This window comes from Budorcas taxicolor, chromosome 12 (assembly GCF_023091745.1).
Source record: "Budorcas taxicolor isolate Tak-1 chromosome 12, Takin1.1, whole genome shotgun sequence".
In the NCBI taxonomy this organism is placed as follows: Eukaryota; Metazoa; Chordata; class Mammalia; order Artiodactyla; family Bovidae; genus Budorcas; species Budorcas taxicolor.
In genome coordinates, this window is record NC_068921.1 from 24715198 (window position 1) to 24727972 (window position 12775).

General features: G+C 39.6%; 1 protein-coding gene across 8 annotated transcripts in view; it reads left to right on the top strand.

Moving 5' to 3' along the window:
- Positions 1-2199: 2199 nt before the first annotated feature.
- Positions 2200-12775, top strand: part of SUPT20H (SPT20 homolog, SAGA complex component) — a 36003-nt gene continuing 25427 nt past the window's right edge. For 7 of the 8 annotated variants that reach the window (XM_052649895.1, XM_052649900.1, XM_052649903.1 and 4 more), the window contains exons 1-6: positions 2200-2292; positions 5111-5207; positions 8416-8451; positions 9106-9164; positions 9615-9681; positions 12118-12247. In XM_052649895.1, coding sequence (XP_052505855.1) covers positions 5205-5207; positions 8416-8451; positions 9106-9164; positions 9615-9681; positions 12118-12247 — 295 coding nt within the window. In that variant the 5' untranslated portion in view covers positions 2200-2292; positions 5111-5204. Of the gene's footprint in view, positions 2293-2410; positions 2547-5110; positions 5208-8415; positions 8452-9105; positions 9165-9614; positions 9682-12117; positions 12248-12775 lie in introns of those variants that run through there. The other variant, XM_052649896.1, reaches the window with a different exon arrangement.

The following is a 12775-nucleotide window of genomic DNA, read 5'->3' on the forward strand; positions in this document are numbered from 1 at the left end:
TACTAGACCACCTGACCTGCCTCTTGAGAAACCTATATGCAGGTCAGGAAGCAACAGTTAGAACTGGACATGGAACAACAGACTGGTTTCAAATACGAAAAGGAGTACGTCAAGGCTGTATATTGTCACTCTGCTTATTTAACTTCTATGCAGAGTACATCATGAGAAATGCTGGGCTAGAAGAAACACAAGAATCAAGATTGCCGGGAGAAATATCAATAACCTGAGATATGCAGATGACACCACCCTTATGGCAGAAAGTGAAAAGGAACTAAAAAGCCTCTTGATGAAAGTGAAAGAGGAGAATGAAAAAGTTGGCTTAAAGCTCAACATTCAGAAAACAAAGATCATGGCATCTGGTCCCATCACTTCACGGCAAATAGATGTGGAAACAGTGTCAGACTTTATATTTTGGGGCTCCAAAATCACTGCAGATGGTGATTGCAGCCATGAAATTAAAAGACGCTTACTCCTTGGAAGGAAAGTTATGACCAAACTAGATAGCATATTCAAAAGCAGAGACATTACTTTGCCAACAAAGGTCCATCTAGTCAAGGCTATGGTTTTTCCAGTGGTCACGTATGGATGTGAGAGTTGGACTGTGAAGAAAGCTGAATGTGGAAGAATTCATGCTTTTGAAGTGTGGTGTTGGAGAAGACTCTTGAGAGTCCCTTGGACTGCAAGGAGATCCAACCAGTCCACTCTGAAGATCAGCCCTGGCATTTCTTTGGAGGGAATGATGCTGAAGCTGAAACTCCAGTACTTTGGCCACCTCATGCGAAGAGTTGAGTCATTGGAAAAGACTCTGATGCTGGGAGAGATTGGGGGCAGGAGAAGAAGGGGACGACAGAGGATGAGATGGCTGGATGGTATCACTAACTCGATGGACATGAGTCTGAGTGAAGTCCAGGAGGTGGTGATGGACAGGGAGGCCTGGCGTGCTGCGATTCATGGGGTCGCAAAGAGTCGGACACGACTGAGCGAGTGAACTGAACTGAACTGTTTCGTTTTTATTCGCTGATTGAATTACTGTCAGATTCTGATTTTCTTCAACAGTATATACCCCAAAGCGTTGAAACCAGGGTTAAAACAAATACGTCCACACACATATTCATAGCAGCACTATTCACAATAGCTCAAAGGTGTAAAGAACCCAAACGTCCATCGCTGGATGGATGGGTAAATTGTGGTATATACATGCAAATAAGATGGAGTATTAACTATAAAAAATAATGAAATACTAATATTTGCTGATATAAGGTGGATGAACCTGGAAATCACCTTTATGTGAAAGCAGACAGCACAAAATGATCATATAAATTCATTTACGTGAAATACTCGGATTGGGTAAACCCTTAGAGTCTGGGCTTCAGTCCACGGAGCCTCAAAGAGTTTGGCACGACTGAGCAACTTCACTTTCTTTCTTTAGAGTCTGAAAGTAGTTGTTCCTGCCAGGAGCGAGAATAGAATGTAATTCTTAACAGGAGTGAAGAAAATGGTTTGCAACTAGACATTGTTAGTGGTTTCACAGCATTGCGATTATACTACATACACCGAATTGTGTATTTAAAGATGTTTCATTTTACGTTTTTCGAGTTTCACTTCAATAATAATTTTTAAAGTTTATAACCCAACAGCTGAAGTTGTTCAAAAGTGCCTAATTACAATCAGACACTGCAATATGCGCTAATTATTCCGCTTCTGAAGTTTTAGAACTCTTCAGTGCTGTGCTTTGTTTTTTAACATTACATTCTTTGGCACTTGACTGGTACACCATCATAGACTGCAAGGCCGGCACCAGTATAGGCAGCAATGGTGTGGTTCCCTAGGATGGACTGAGCAACAAGGAAAGTTCGTTACAAGCTTCTTTCACTGTAGTATTTCAACCGGGCTTCCCACCTCACAAATAGTCACAGGCTACATCGCCTTTTACGGACCTCGACGCCGGGTCGGCGAAGGCGCCCGTGGACCCAGCCTGGTCACTGGGCTCGAGTCACTACGGGGCTCGCGGGGGCGGACCCAGGCGGGAGTATCCCAGCGTCGAGCCCGCTGGCCGAGGCCCAGCCTCCCCACCTCCACCACTTCCGCCCGCGGCCTGCCGCCCGCACCGCCCAGCGCGCCAGTCGGAAGTGTGCGCGCCGGAACAGGCGGTCGGCGGGGCTGCTGAGCCGCGCGGGCCAGAACGGGGGCGGGGCGTGCGGAGATAGCGCGCAGCAGCTAGCGTGGGCCGAGGTCGGCGCGTCGCGCTCGGGCCGAGCGGAGGGCGCCGTCGAGAGTCGGCCGCCTGCACAGGTGGGCCGCGGCCGGAGGGCAGGGGCGCGCCCGCGACGGGTTGGGTAGGCGCGCGAGACTAGGGGCGGGGTCAGAGGGGAACGAACGGCTTCCCGAGTGGCTTTTCGCCGCTTCCGGGGCCCGGCGCCCGCGCGAGGTAGACAGTGTTCTTGGAGACGCGGCGGGCCGGGCCGAGCCAGCAGCCCCCTGGGCGGTCGCCTTCTTCTCCTCTCGCGTCTTTTATTTTAGTGTTGACATTTGGTTTGCAGTTACAGGTATTTCCGGAAATTCGCTAGAATTTAGCGTAGCGCTTTTTGTGGGGAGGGGGGCGGGGGCGGGGTTTTTGGTGTCCATATTGAATAAGGCTGTCAGCTGGGCTGTGGAGTTGGGGCGTTTTTCATGTAAAGTCTAAGTTGTTAACAAAGCTCGAGCAGATGCAGGAGACTCAACGTCCATCAGGGAAGTCAGTGGGATTGATAGCGGTATTTAGAATTGGACTGATGACCGATCCCCGCCGTGGGTCCTGGGAGTTCAGAAATAAACTTGGCGAATAGCCGCCCCTGGAAGCCATCTCCGATAACCACCACCGGGGAGGGGCCGCGCGTATCGTAAATAGTCTCTGATAGGACTCGGGGTAGAAAGTGATTAGCGCGGTTTTCCGAGTTAGATTGAGTACAGTGAAAAATGGTTGATAACCATGATGTAGAAATAGATCAAAATTAAGACAAAGTATTAGTCTGAGCAGAATCAAGTCCTTATTTTAAATGCTTTTAAGAATTCAAAAACGAGTGCTGGGTTGAGTGGTCTGAAGGTTGTTAAGATTTAATAGTAAAAATCTCAGGATTAAAAAGAGGAGTCTGAATTCCGGTCTAGTTGTGTGATCCTGAGAAAATCACTAGTTCTGAGAGCCTTATTCTGTAAAATGGCTACGATGATAATTACAGTGGTATCTCACAGTTCTAGTAGATTCTGTATTACGGTCAGAGTGTTTGGAGTTGTAAGTGGTTATGGGGTTTTGTGAGTCCCTTGGACTGCAAGGAGATCCAACCAGTCCATTCTGAAGGAGATCAGCCCTGGCATTTCTTTGGAAGAAATGATGCTAAAGCTGAAACTCCAGTACTTTGGCCACCTCATGCGAAGAGTTGATTCATTGGAAAAGACTCTGATGCTGGGAGGGATTGGGGGCAGGAGGAGAAGGGAACGACAAAGGATGAGATGGCTGGATGGCATCACTGACTCGATGGACGTGAGTCTGAGTGAACTCCGGGAGTTGGTGATGGACAGGGAGGCCTGGCACACTGCGATTCATGGGGTCGCAAAGAGTCGGACACGACTGAGCGACTGCACTGAACTGATGGGGTTTTGTAGTACTTAAATATTTAAAGTCACTAAACCCACCTCTCCTCCATCCCCCAGTTTAGTGACAAGAGATCTGATTTTAAAGTCATCACATTTTGCCTGTGGCGTATCTTCCTGAGAAGGCGATGGCACCCCACTCCGGTACTCTTGCCTGGAAGATCCCATGGACGGAGGAGCCTGGCAGGCTGCAGTCCACGGGGTCGCTAAGAGTCGGACACGACTGAGGGACTTCCCTTTCACTTTTCACTTTGATGCATTGGAGAAGGAAATGGCAACCCACTCCAGTACTCTTGCCTGGAGAATCCCAGGGACGAGGGAGCCTGGTGGGCTGCCGTCTATGGGGTCGCACAGAGTCGGACACGACTGAAGTGACGCAGCAGCAGCAGTGTATCTTCATCTTTAGATTCAGTGGTCAGAAAAATTTCACCTTAAATTCATGTTAAATCTCGCATGAACTTTTGTAGAATAGGATTAACGTCTTATTCATTTGTGAAATGATATTCCTGGAACCTGTATGGTGCTTGTCATTTTTGGTGGGTTTGTGAATTTTTTCCTGTCTTCTACCTTCTACTTTTTCAAGACTGAACTGGCAGAACTTAAGCTTTGGGTTCACTGAAAACAAACCAAAACAATTTTACATGGAAAATACTGTTTTCTGTTGCTTAAAGGTGTGCTCAGTTGTGTATAGACACACGGGGTGATTACAAGGAGTTAAGTAAAGAATTAGATTACACATAAGCTTTATTTAGCTGTCACTTTCAGAGCAAACATCTGTGAGAGACATCTCTGAGAGGCAGAGAAGATCTAGCAGTAGACTTCAACATTGGCAGCATTTTTGAATTGCTTAGGGAGAGTCAAAAATGCTGACCCCCGGGCCCTCATCCAGACCAATTAATGAGAATTTCTGGAGGAGCATGGGTATCCCACTTGTTAAAAGTTTCCAGGGTTACTCTGTTGTGCAGCCAGGATGAGAGCTTGTGTATTAGAGGAATGAGGTTCTTCTAGAGTGTGTCTTGTTTGCTTGAGGAGGGGACAAGCTGGAAGGACTGGAGCTACATTGGACAGTGTAGCCTGGGGCATTTGGGAGAATGTTAAAGAGGACTTTTATCTGCAGGTGTGATGAAATGTTTTGATTTGTAAAATGAACTGTGCAGTGAGGAAGGCTAAAGGGCAGGCTGTTAAAATCCTGAGTAACAGAGCAGTGACTGTGAAGATAGGAGAAATTAAACAAACATTCTCTCCTGGATGTTAAATATTTTTAAGAAATTGAGTAATGATTTTAACTTGCAACCTTTTTTTTGCTCTACCTAGTTAAAACTGTATTTTTCAGAATGAGAGAATAGACTGTCAGTGTGTGAATTTGTGACTGGTTAAAGTGTCTTACAAATATATATACTTTAGTTCTCCTTGTTAATTACTAAGTAATCTCATATATGTTGATTTATGTTAATTTAGGGGTTTTGTCATTTTTGTTTTTCAGTACTCTTAAGATTGATTTCCAAGGATATGGTTTTCATCCAGCTTCATCAACGCACATAAATTTTCTCCTTTTTGGACTCCTGTTTTATATCACAATGGTGAGCTACAAATCAGTATGTTAATATTCTTAGAAAATTCTCTTCCCTCAAAAAAAATCAATATGAAACAGATATTCTTATTAGCTACCCTTGTTACTCTAACTGGGAAATTACTTAGCAATTGCATGCAAAATCTTAAAATATGAAGCTCATCTTTCAATTCAGTATTATAATCATATCCAGGTTGCACAGATAATCTGTCTGTCCTTATTTTTGTGAAGTAGTAAAAAAAAATTTGTTCCATAGCATTTTCCAGGCAAGAATAATGGAGTGGGTAGTCATTCCCTTCTCCAGGGGATCTTACCAACCCACAGATCGAATCCTGGTCTCCTGCATTGCAGGCAGATTCTTTACAATCTGAGCCACCAGGGAAGTCCTCTAGTTACGTTACCATAGTCCAAATCACTGGCAAGAACCTTGGGTATAAGTATAAATAGTTTTGGGGGTACAGGTTTCTCATATTTTGAAGTTCTTGTTAGTACAGATTTTTTAAAAAAATTAACAAGAAGTATAACCTGCTTACTGCAATTAATATTTAAGCAAAAAAAAAAAAATTTAAGCAGCATTAGGATTAGCCTTCTAATGGCACATTTCTGCTTACCACTTACAGTCACTAAACATATGTAGGGCTGGGCATTTAAACATTAAAAAATTAAAAACAGAAGAAAAAGATCACTTTCTAATGTTATAAACAGCATTTGACAGAATAAACTTCAGAAAACATGTGTCTTGTGTTGGGATCTTCCCTATGTACTCTTGCCTTTTTAGAGAAAAGTGGAGCTATCACAATGAGGTTCTTACCTTATATTTTGCTTTGATATTGTCTTAAGTATTTGAATGCAGTAGTGAATAAATGATACTAGCATTTATATATGCAGGTATATCTCACTAGAACCTTTATAGTTTTGATATCAAGATTAAATATTTGAGAATAGTGGCTGTTTGAAATGGTCTTGGAATATACATTTGATTGTGTTTTATAATTTTTTGATAAGTTATAAACTTACTCTCTAAGGTTTTATGGCCAAAATAAAAGAACCTTGTGTTTTTGTCAAGAGTATATATTGGAAAATAGTTTATGCTCAAGAATCTAATTTTGAGTCCCTGGGGAACAGTTTCACTGAATTCTGCCCATGAAATTTTTTAAATAAATTAAATTTGACATATATAAATTTATCAACCTTTTGAAGTATGACATATTTCAGACTTTCTTTTACCTACTCCATTTAGATGCTTGATAATGTACAGGTTCTATTGCTCTTCTAAAAGGCTGGCTGTCTTTGTAATATTAATTCTCCATCCTTATAACTAGGATGACAGGGTCACTTCAACCTTCATGATTTCTGAAACCTGGCAATATATAGTCTTACTCCTGCCCTCTTGGGATTTTGATGGGTACTAGGAGTTTTTACCGGAGAAGGCAATGGCACCCCACTCCAGTACTCTTGCCTGGAAAATCCCATGGACGGAGGAGCTTGGCAGGCTGCAGTCCATGGGGTCGCTAAGAGTCGGACACGACTGAGCGACTTCCCCTTTCACTTTTTACTTTTATGCATTGGAGAAGGAAATGGCAACCCACTCCAGTGTTCTTGTCTGGAGAATCCCAGGGACGGGGGAGCCTGGTGGGCTGCCGTCTATGGGGTCGCACAGAGTCGGACACAACTGAAGCCACTTAGCAGCAGCAGCAGCAGGAGTTTTTACTCCATGGAACTTGGTAGATTGAATTGTTGGAGAGTCCAAAATAACAGAAAAATATAGGTTCTTAAAAAATGAAAATTTTCTTTGCCTCTCAGTGAAATTAAAAGTGATTGTCATTGTGAGTGAAAAATGGTATATCTCTGTGTGATACCCAAACCACAAAACTAGAAAGAAATTATTGGTGGTATATTGGCTTAAATTTTTTTAAATCTAGTATTTTTTATTCTTGGATATCATTACAAAAGATACTATACAAATAAAGAAGACAGAGTTTACCCTTCTTATTAATCTCTCTTGCCCTATAAGACAGGTCTCTAAGAAATCAAAGAAGGATGGGGATCTACTAGTAGATCTCAAACTACATGTAATAATAATACTGTATTTTCATCAGTTCTAAGGTACATCTGCTTTTTGCTTTTACATTTTAATTACTGAATTGATAATGTATCTATGATACAGTCAGTGACATCTTAAACTTATTATTGGCAGCATACTCTTGTTCCCTGAAGTGAAGTGAAGTCGCTCAGTCGTGTCCGACTCTTTGCGACCCCATGGACTGTAGTCCACCACGCTTCTTCGTCCATGGGATTTTCTAGGCAGGAGTACTGGAGTGGGTTGCCATTTCCTTCTCCAGAGGATCTTTCCGACCCAGGGATCAAACCCAGGTCTCCCGCATTGTAAGCAAGACACTTTACCATCTGAGCCACCAGGGAAGTTAATTCAGGCATGTAACTGATGGTATCTTAAATTCATTAGGGCTTTCCTTGTGGCTCAGACAGTAAAAAAAAAAGCGTCTGCCTACAATGCGGGAGACACAGGTTCGATCCCTGGGTCGGGAAGTTCCCCTGGAGAAGGAAATGACAACCCACTCCAGTATTCTTTTCTGGAAAATCCCATGGATGGAGGAGCCTGGTAGGCTACAGTCCATGGGGTCGCAAACAGTTGGACATTCATTTTAAATTCATTAAAAATCGGTAAGGGTAACCATCATTTATTCTGTTTCTACTAGGCACTGGCCTAGTTTCTGTTCATAATGTTAAGAATGTCTAAGTTGATATTAGGCACCAACATAATAGCCCCCTCAGTCTTTAGGATTCCTAGCAGCTTAAGGGATTTCAGTTTTTGCTTCACTTTAATTGCATACCTGATGGCCAGTATATTTTCCTAAATGATGCTCTTAAAATGCTGAAGTTTATAAAATGGTAATAGTTAGTTACCATATCTAACCTTCAGCCCTATATCAGCTGTACAAGCATGACCAGAGAAAATCATTCTAACATTTCTTAACTAATTTGTGGTCAGAATCAGGTGTCTGAGATGACCATATTTTTTCCTGCATGTCTTGAGCATGCAGTGGGGTGAGTGGAGGAGGGAAAGAAAGGAAAATGTTAGACCTATTTTAAAAAATAAAACACATTTAAACACTTAACTAGAAAATGTTATATGTATATTAAGTTATTTTTGTGTGAAAATAACTAATATAATAAAATACACCATTTACTTTTTACAGCAACAAGCTTTAGAACTAGCTTTGGATCGTGCAGAGGTGAGGCATGACTAAGTTACATATTGAAATAGTGTTGTCTTTAATTGACAAAACTCAGTTTTAAGAGATTTTTGTATGTGACTGTCCAGGGCATACATTAATATTAGGATGAGTATACTGTCTGTAAATATATATAGAAGAATACCAGATGATGTTTGAATCATCTGTTACTTGGATTGCTCAGATAGTAATGCTGTGAAATAAAAACTGAACAGTATTGTGAGTTAAATATTTGAACAAGGACATAGAGTTTCTGAAACTGTTTTCTGTTTTAACAAATTTTCTATTTGCTTAATTAAAGGGGAAGTAGCTCAAATATATAGAGTCTTTGTAATTGGGTATGCTATATATATTCTAAACAACTATAAACATTGAAAATATTATTGACTGTGAAATCACAGTGGTGAAATGGTATGATTTTGCTTATAAATGCAAGTAAATATTGAGCTAAATTTTACTGCAGTTTAAATTTCACTTGTTTATTACGTATATTTAGAAGTTTAGTAGGTTTCCCTAAAAGGTATGATTTAATATGCATGCAAGACTCTAATGACTGAATAGTCTTTAGCCTTACACATGATTTAAATATATTTAATGCAGTTGTTCATGCAGTAAGCAAAAGGCCAGCTGTTTTCTTAAACTTTTCTTTTTTAGTATGTCATTGAAAGTGCCCGGCAGAGACCTCCTAAAAGGAAATACCTATCTAGTGGAAGGTATGAATACTTAATTGATGGTATCATAGATATGCTGAAATGTGATGATAGCCTCCATTTATTTCTTACTAGACACTGAGCTAGAAATGTTGTATCTTGGGTACTTTGCAGATACAGTTGACCCGTAAACAGTGTGGGTTTGAACTGTGCAGGTCCATTTATTTGCAGATGTTTACAGTAAACACTACTGTACTTCATGGTTGAATCTGTGGATGCAGAGGAACCACAGATACAGAGGGCCAGCTATAAGTTACATGAGGATTAACCTCCATGTTGTGCAGGGGTCAACTGTATTAGTAATTTCTAAATTGATGTTAGCTGCCAGGTCCAGCCTCTCTTCACCACCCAGTTTTTGGGAAATTGTGGGGGAAATGACAGGAAAATTCAAAATCTTTATTTTATGAGTATTGTATTCACAGTACTTTGTGTGTTGTCTTTATTTTATTTTAGAAAATCAATATTTCAAAAACTTTATGACTTATATATTGAAGAATGTGAAAAAGAGCCTGAGGTTAAGGTAAGTATAATTTTTTTTATATTATTATGGCTTTTGAAATGAAGTGGAAGAAGGGAAGTTTGAAGGAATTAGATTTGAAGCAGGTAGCGGTTTGTATTTTTGTTAGTGAACAAATATACTACTTTCTAACCAGACTACCTGGTTCTGCAGCTAAACCAGAGCTCTGGCTAATCTGGTACCAGGCAGATAGCCTACTTGGGTAGGAGAGGTGAGCAAACTCAACATGTTTACTGAGTAGCAGACTGTCTCATTAGGAAGTTAGAAGAAGCAAAACCACCATGTATATTGTCTTTTGCTTCTTTTTCTTCCTGAGAAGTTATCTGTGGACCAAAGATCAGGAGAAAAGTTACCTATCTCCTCATGGTAATTTGCACTGGAAAGTTAAAACTATTGCAGGACATGTAGGAAATTTAGATCGACGATAATAAAAGGTGAATTTGGTCACAAAAATTAGTTCATGGCCAAGTTAAATTTATTTTTATTGAGCATGAACATATGGGCAGTAGAAATATAATAGAAATTGATTTCTTGATATTTTTTGGACCCTTGGGTTGTAAGGGCCTTGAAGGCTCTAGTGAGCTTCTGTTGTGTGTCTTTAATTTAAAAATAAATACCTCTTAGGCAAAAAATTAGTGGAATTCTAATAATATCTGTTTTAAAATATTTAGGAAAAACATGATTGTGAAACCACAAGTTTTATGGCATGTTTTCCATACATTTTATTGGGGAATAATTGACCTACAATAATTTGTGTATGTTTGAAGTATGTAACACATTTTGTAAGTTTTGACATGCATTGTTTAAAAAAAAAACTGAGTAAATTTGAAGATCGAATTGGCCTTATTAAACGACTCATGAATTGAACAGTATCTCATCAGACAGAGATACTCTGAGGAGTTACACAACATGGAAGAGGTATATTGTTAAGGAGGGCAGGGCAAGGAAAGAAAGTCATCAGCAAGGAAAAACTGAGTCCACTGGAGGAAAGTAAAACTTGAGGAGATGCTGGCTTTTTGTTGGCTGGGCTACAGGTGTTTTCCATTGGCTGGGCTGAAGTCCTTTCCCACTCACAGAGCCTGTTGCTGGGTAAGGAGAAAGTCTTCCCCCAGTTGGGGAAGGAAAATAGTTGCATTTCCTGTTGAGGAGTGCAAGGTGATTCTCTTCCTGGTGGGGTAATGGATGATGAGTGGAGGAGCAGGAGAGTTCCCTCTGCAGGCCTTCCCCACTCCAGTTTTAGTTGAGGTTTCCTTTTATTAATTTTCACATTATACCCCCATCAGTTATCACCACAGTCTGTACAGTGAGCATACATAGAACTAAGGTAGGAGAGGTACATGAAAGATTCCAGATTGGTGTTGACAGCCACTGTCTACCAGCCGGATCTGGCTCACGGCATGTTTTTGTAAATGAACTTTTACTGGAATCCAGCAACACCCCTTTTTTTATGTCTTGTCAATGGCTGATTTTGAGATAGTAGCATAGTTGAATAGTTGCAATGCAGACCTTATGGCCAACAGGCTAAAGTGCTATGTGGTCCTTTAAGAATAAAGATATTTTCCAGCTTTCCATCACAGTGGTTAAAAGTTGCTTTGCTTTTTAAATATTTATTTATTTTCAAAATACAGTTTTTTGTTTCTATGTTGACTATAGAGTAAGAATTCATAATTTTTGCATATGACTATATATACATGTTGAAAATAAGGTACTCTAAACAGGCTTATTTTTTGAGGTCATGAAAAATATTCTATTAACTGATACCTTTCACAAATAAGATTTGATGAAAGAAATTATTATATCCATAAGTGGGTTTCACTTTAAATTGTATGAATTTCTAAAGAATGGATTTTGATGTATATATGTTTCCTGATAGTTTTCTGTTTTTTGGTTTTGTTTTGTTTTTTTTAGCAAAGTGGTTTCTAGGAGCTGTTCAATTCAATTTACAGAAAATTACTTAAATCACTTTCATCCTCTTAACCAGTTGGATATCTTTGAATTTAACATTTCAGCTAATTAGAGCTGTTGAGCTTATTTGGATCTAATTTAGGCCATAAAATGTTTAAGAAATGTGCTCTGTAACAGTACAACCAAAGAGAATGCCTCATATTGTTTATGTACATTTAAACTTAATAGAAACTAACTATACATTATAGCCTCTTTAAAAGAAATTTACATTTAGTGGTTTTCTTTTCTAAATATTTTTAATATCTGCTACTTGGGTATTCAGGTACATATATTTGTATTTAGGTGGTTTTATTTTATGGATCACTTTTTCTTGGTGATATTCATTTGCATAAAACAGTAATAGATCAACATTAATTTTTATATAGATGTGGAAGAAGCATCAAAGATTAACTAACTCAGGTCTAGTTTCGTTAAGTGATTGCATTATTTGAAATTATGCTGGATTATTTTCACGAGCTCTGCCTCTTTCTAAAGCAGAAATTAAGAAGAAATGTGAACTTATTAGAGAAGCTTGTTATGCAAGAGACATTGTCATGTTTAGTGGTCAACCTATACCCGGGAAATGAGGGATATTCTCTGATGCTCAGGGGAAAAAATGGATCAGGTAAGACCCTCCAGAGGGCAGCAGCCACGAAACTGCGTCTGTTGGGCAGCATGTGTTGTCTTTTAGAAGGAGCTTCTCATCCTGCTGAATGATCTGTCCTTTACATCAGTGATGCCTTGACAACAGAAAACTTTGATTTCAAGTTTTCTTCTTTATGATGTTTTGTTACAATATGAGAAGTTAACTCTCCTGTGATTAGCCTTGCTGAATTTGAGAAATATTCTGATTGAGAAAGGTCTTTGAAATTAAACCATAAAAGATGTAATTTTAAAATGTATCAAAATTTACTTCCATTCTGTTGCTGTTAATGTATTTAAGATAGTGTAAGATGTTTTAATCTGTTTTTCTTCTATGCTTTGAATATATTTTGAGTGTGAAACTTTCAAAGTTAAGCAGACTCACTACTTTTTGAATAGTCTTCAACATCTTATTCTGATTAATGTGAATGTCAGAATAGAATTTTAAAGTATTAACACTCTGAGATTTCACCAAAGAAGCATTTAAATTTTGATTCAGTGATGATAGTAT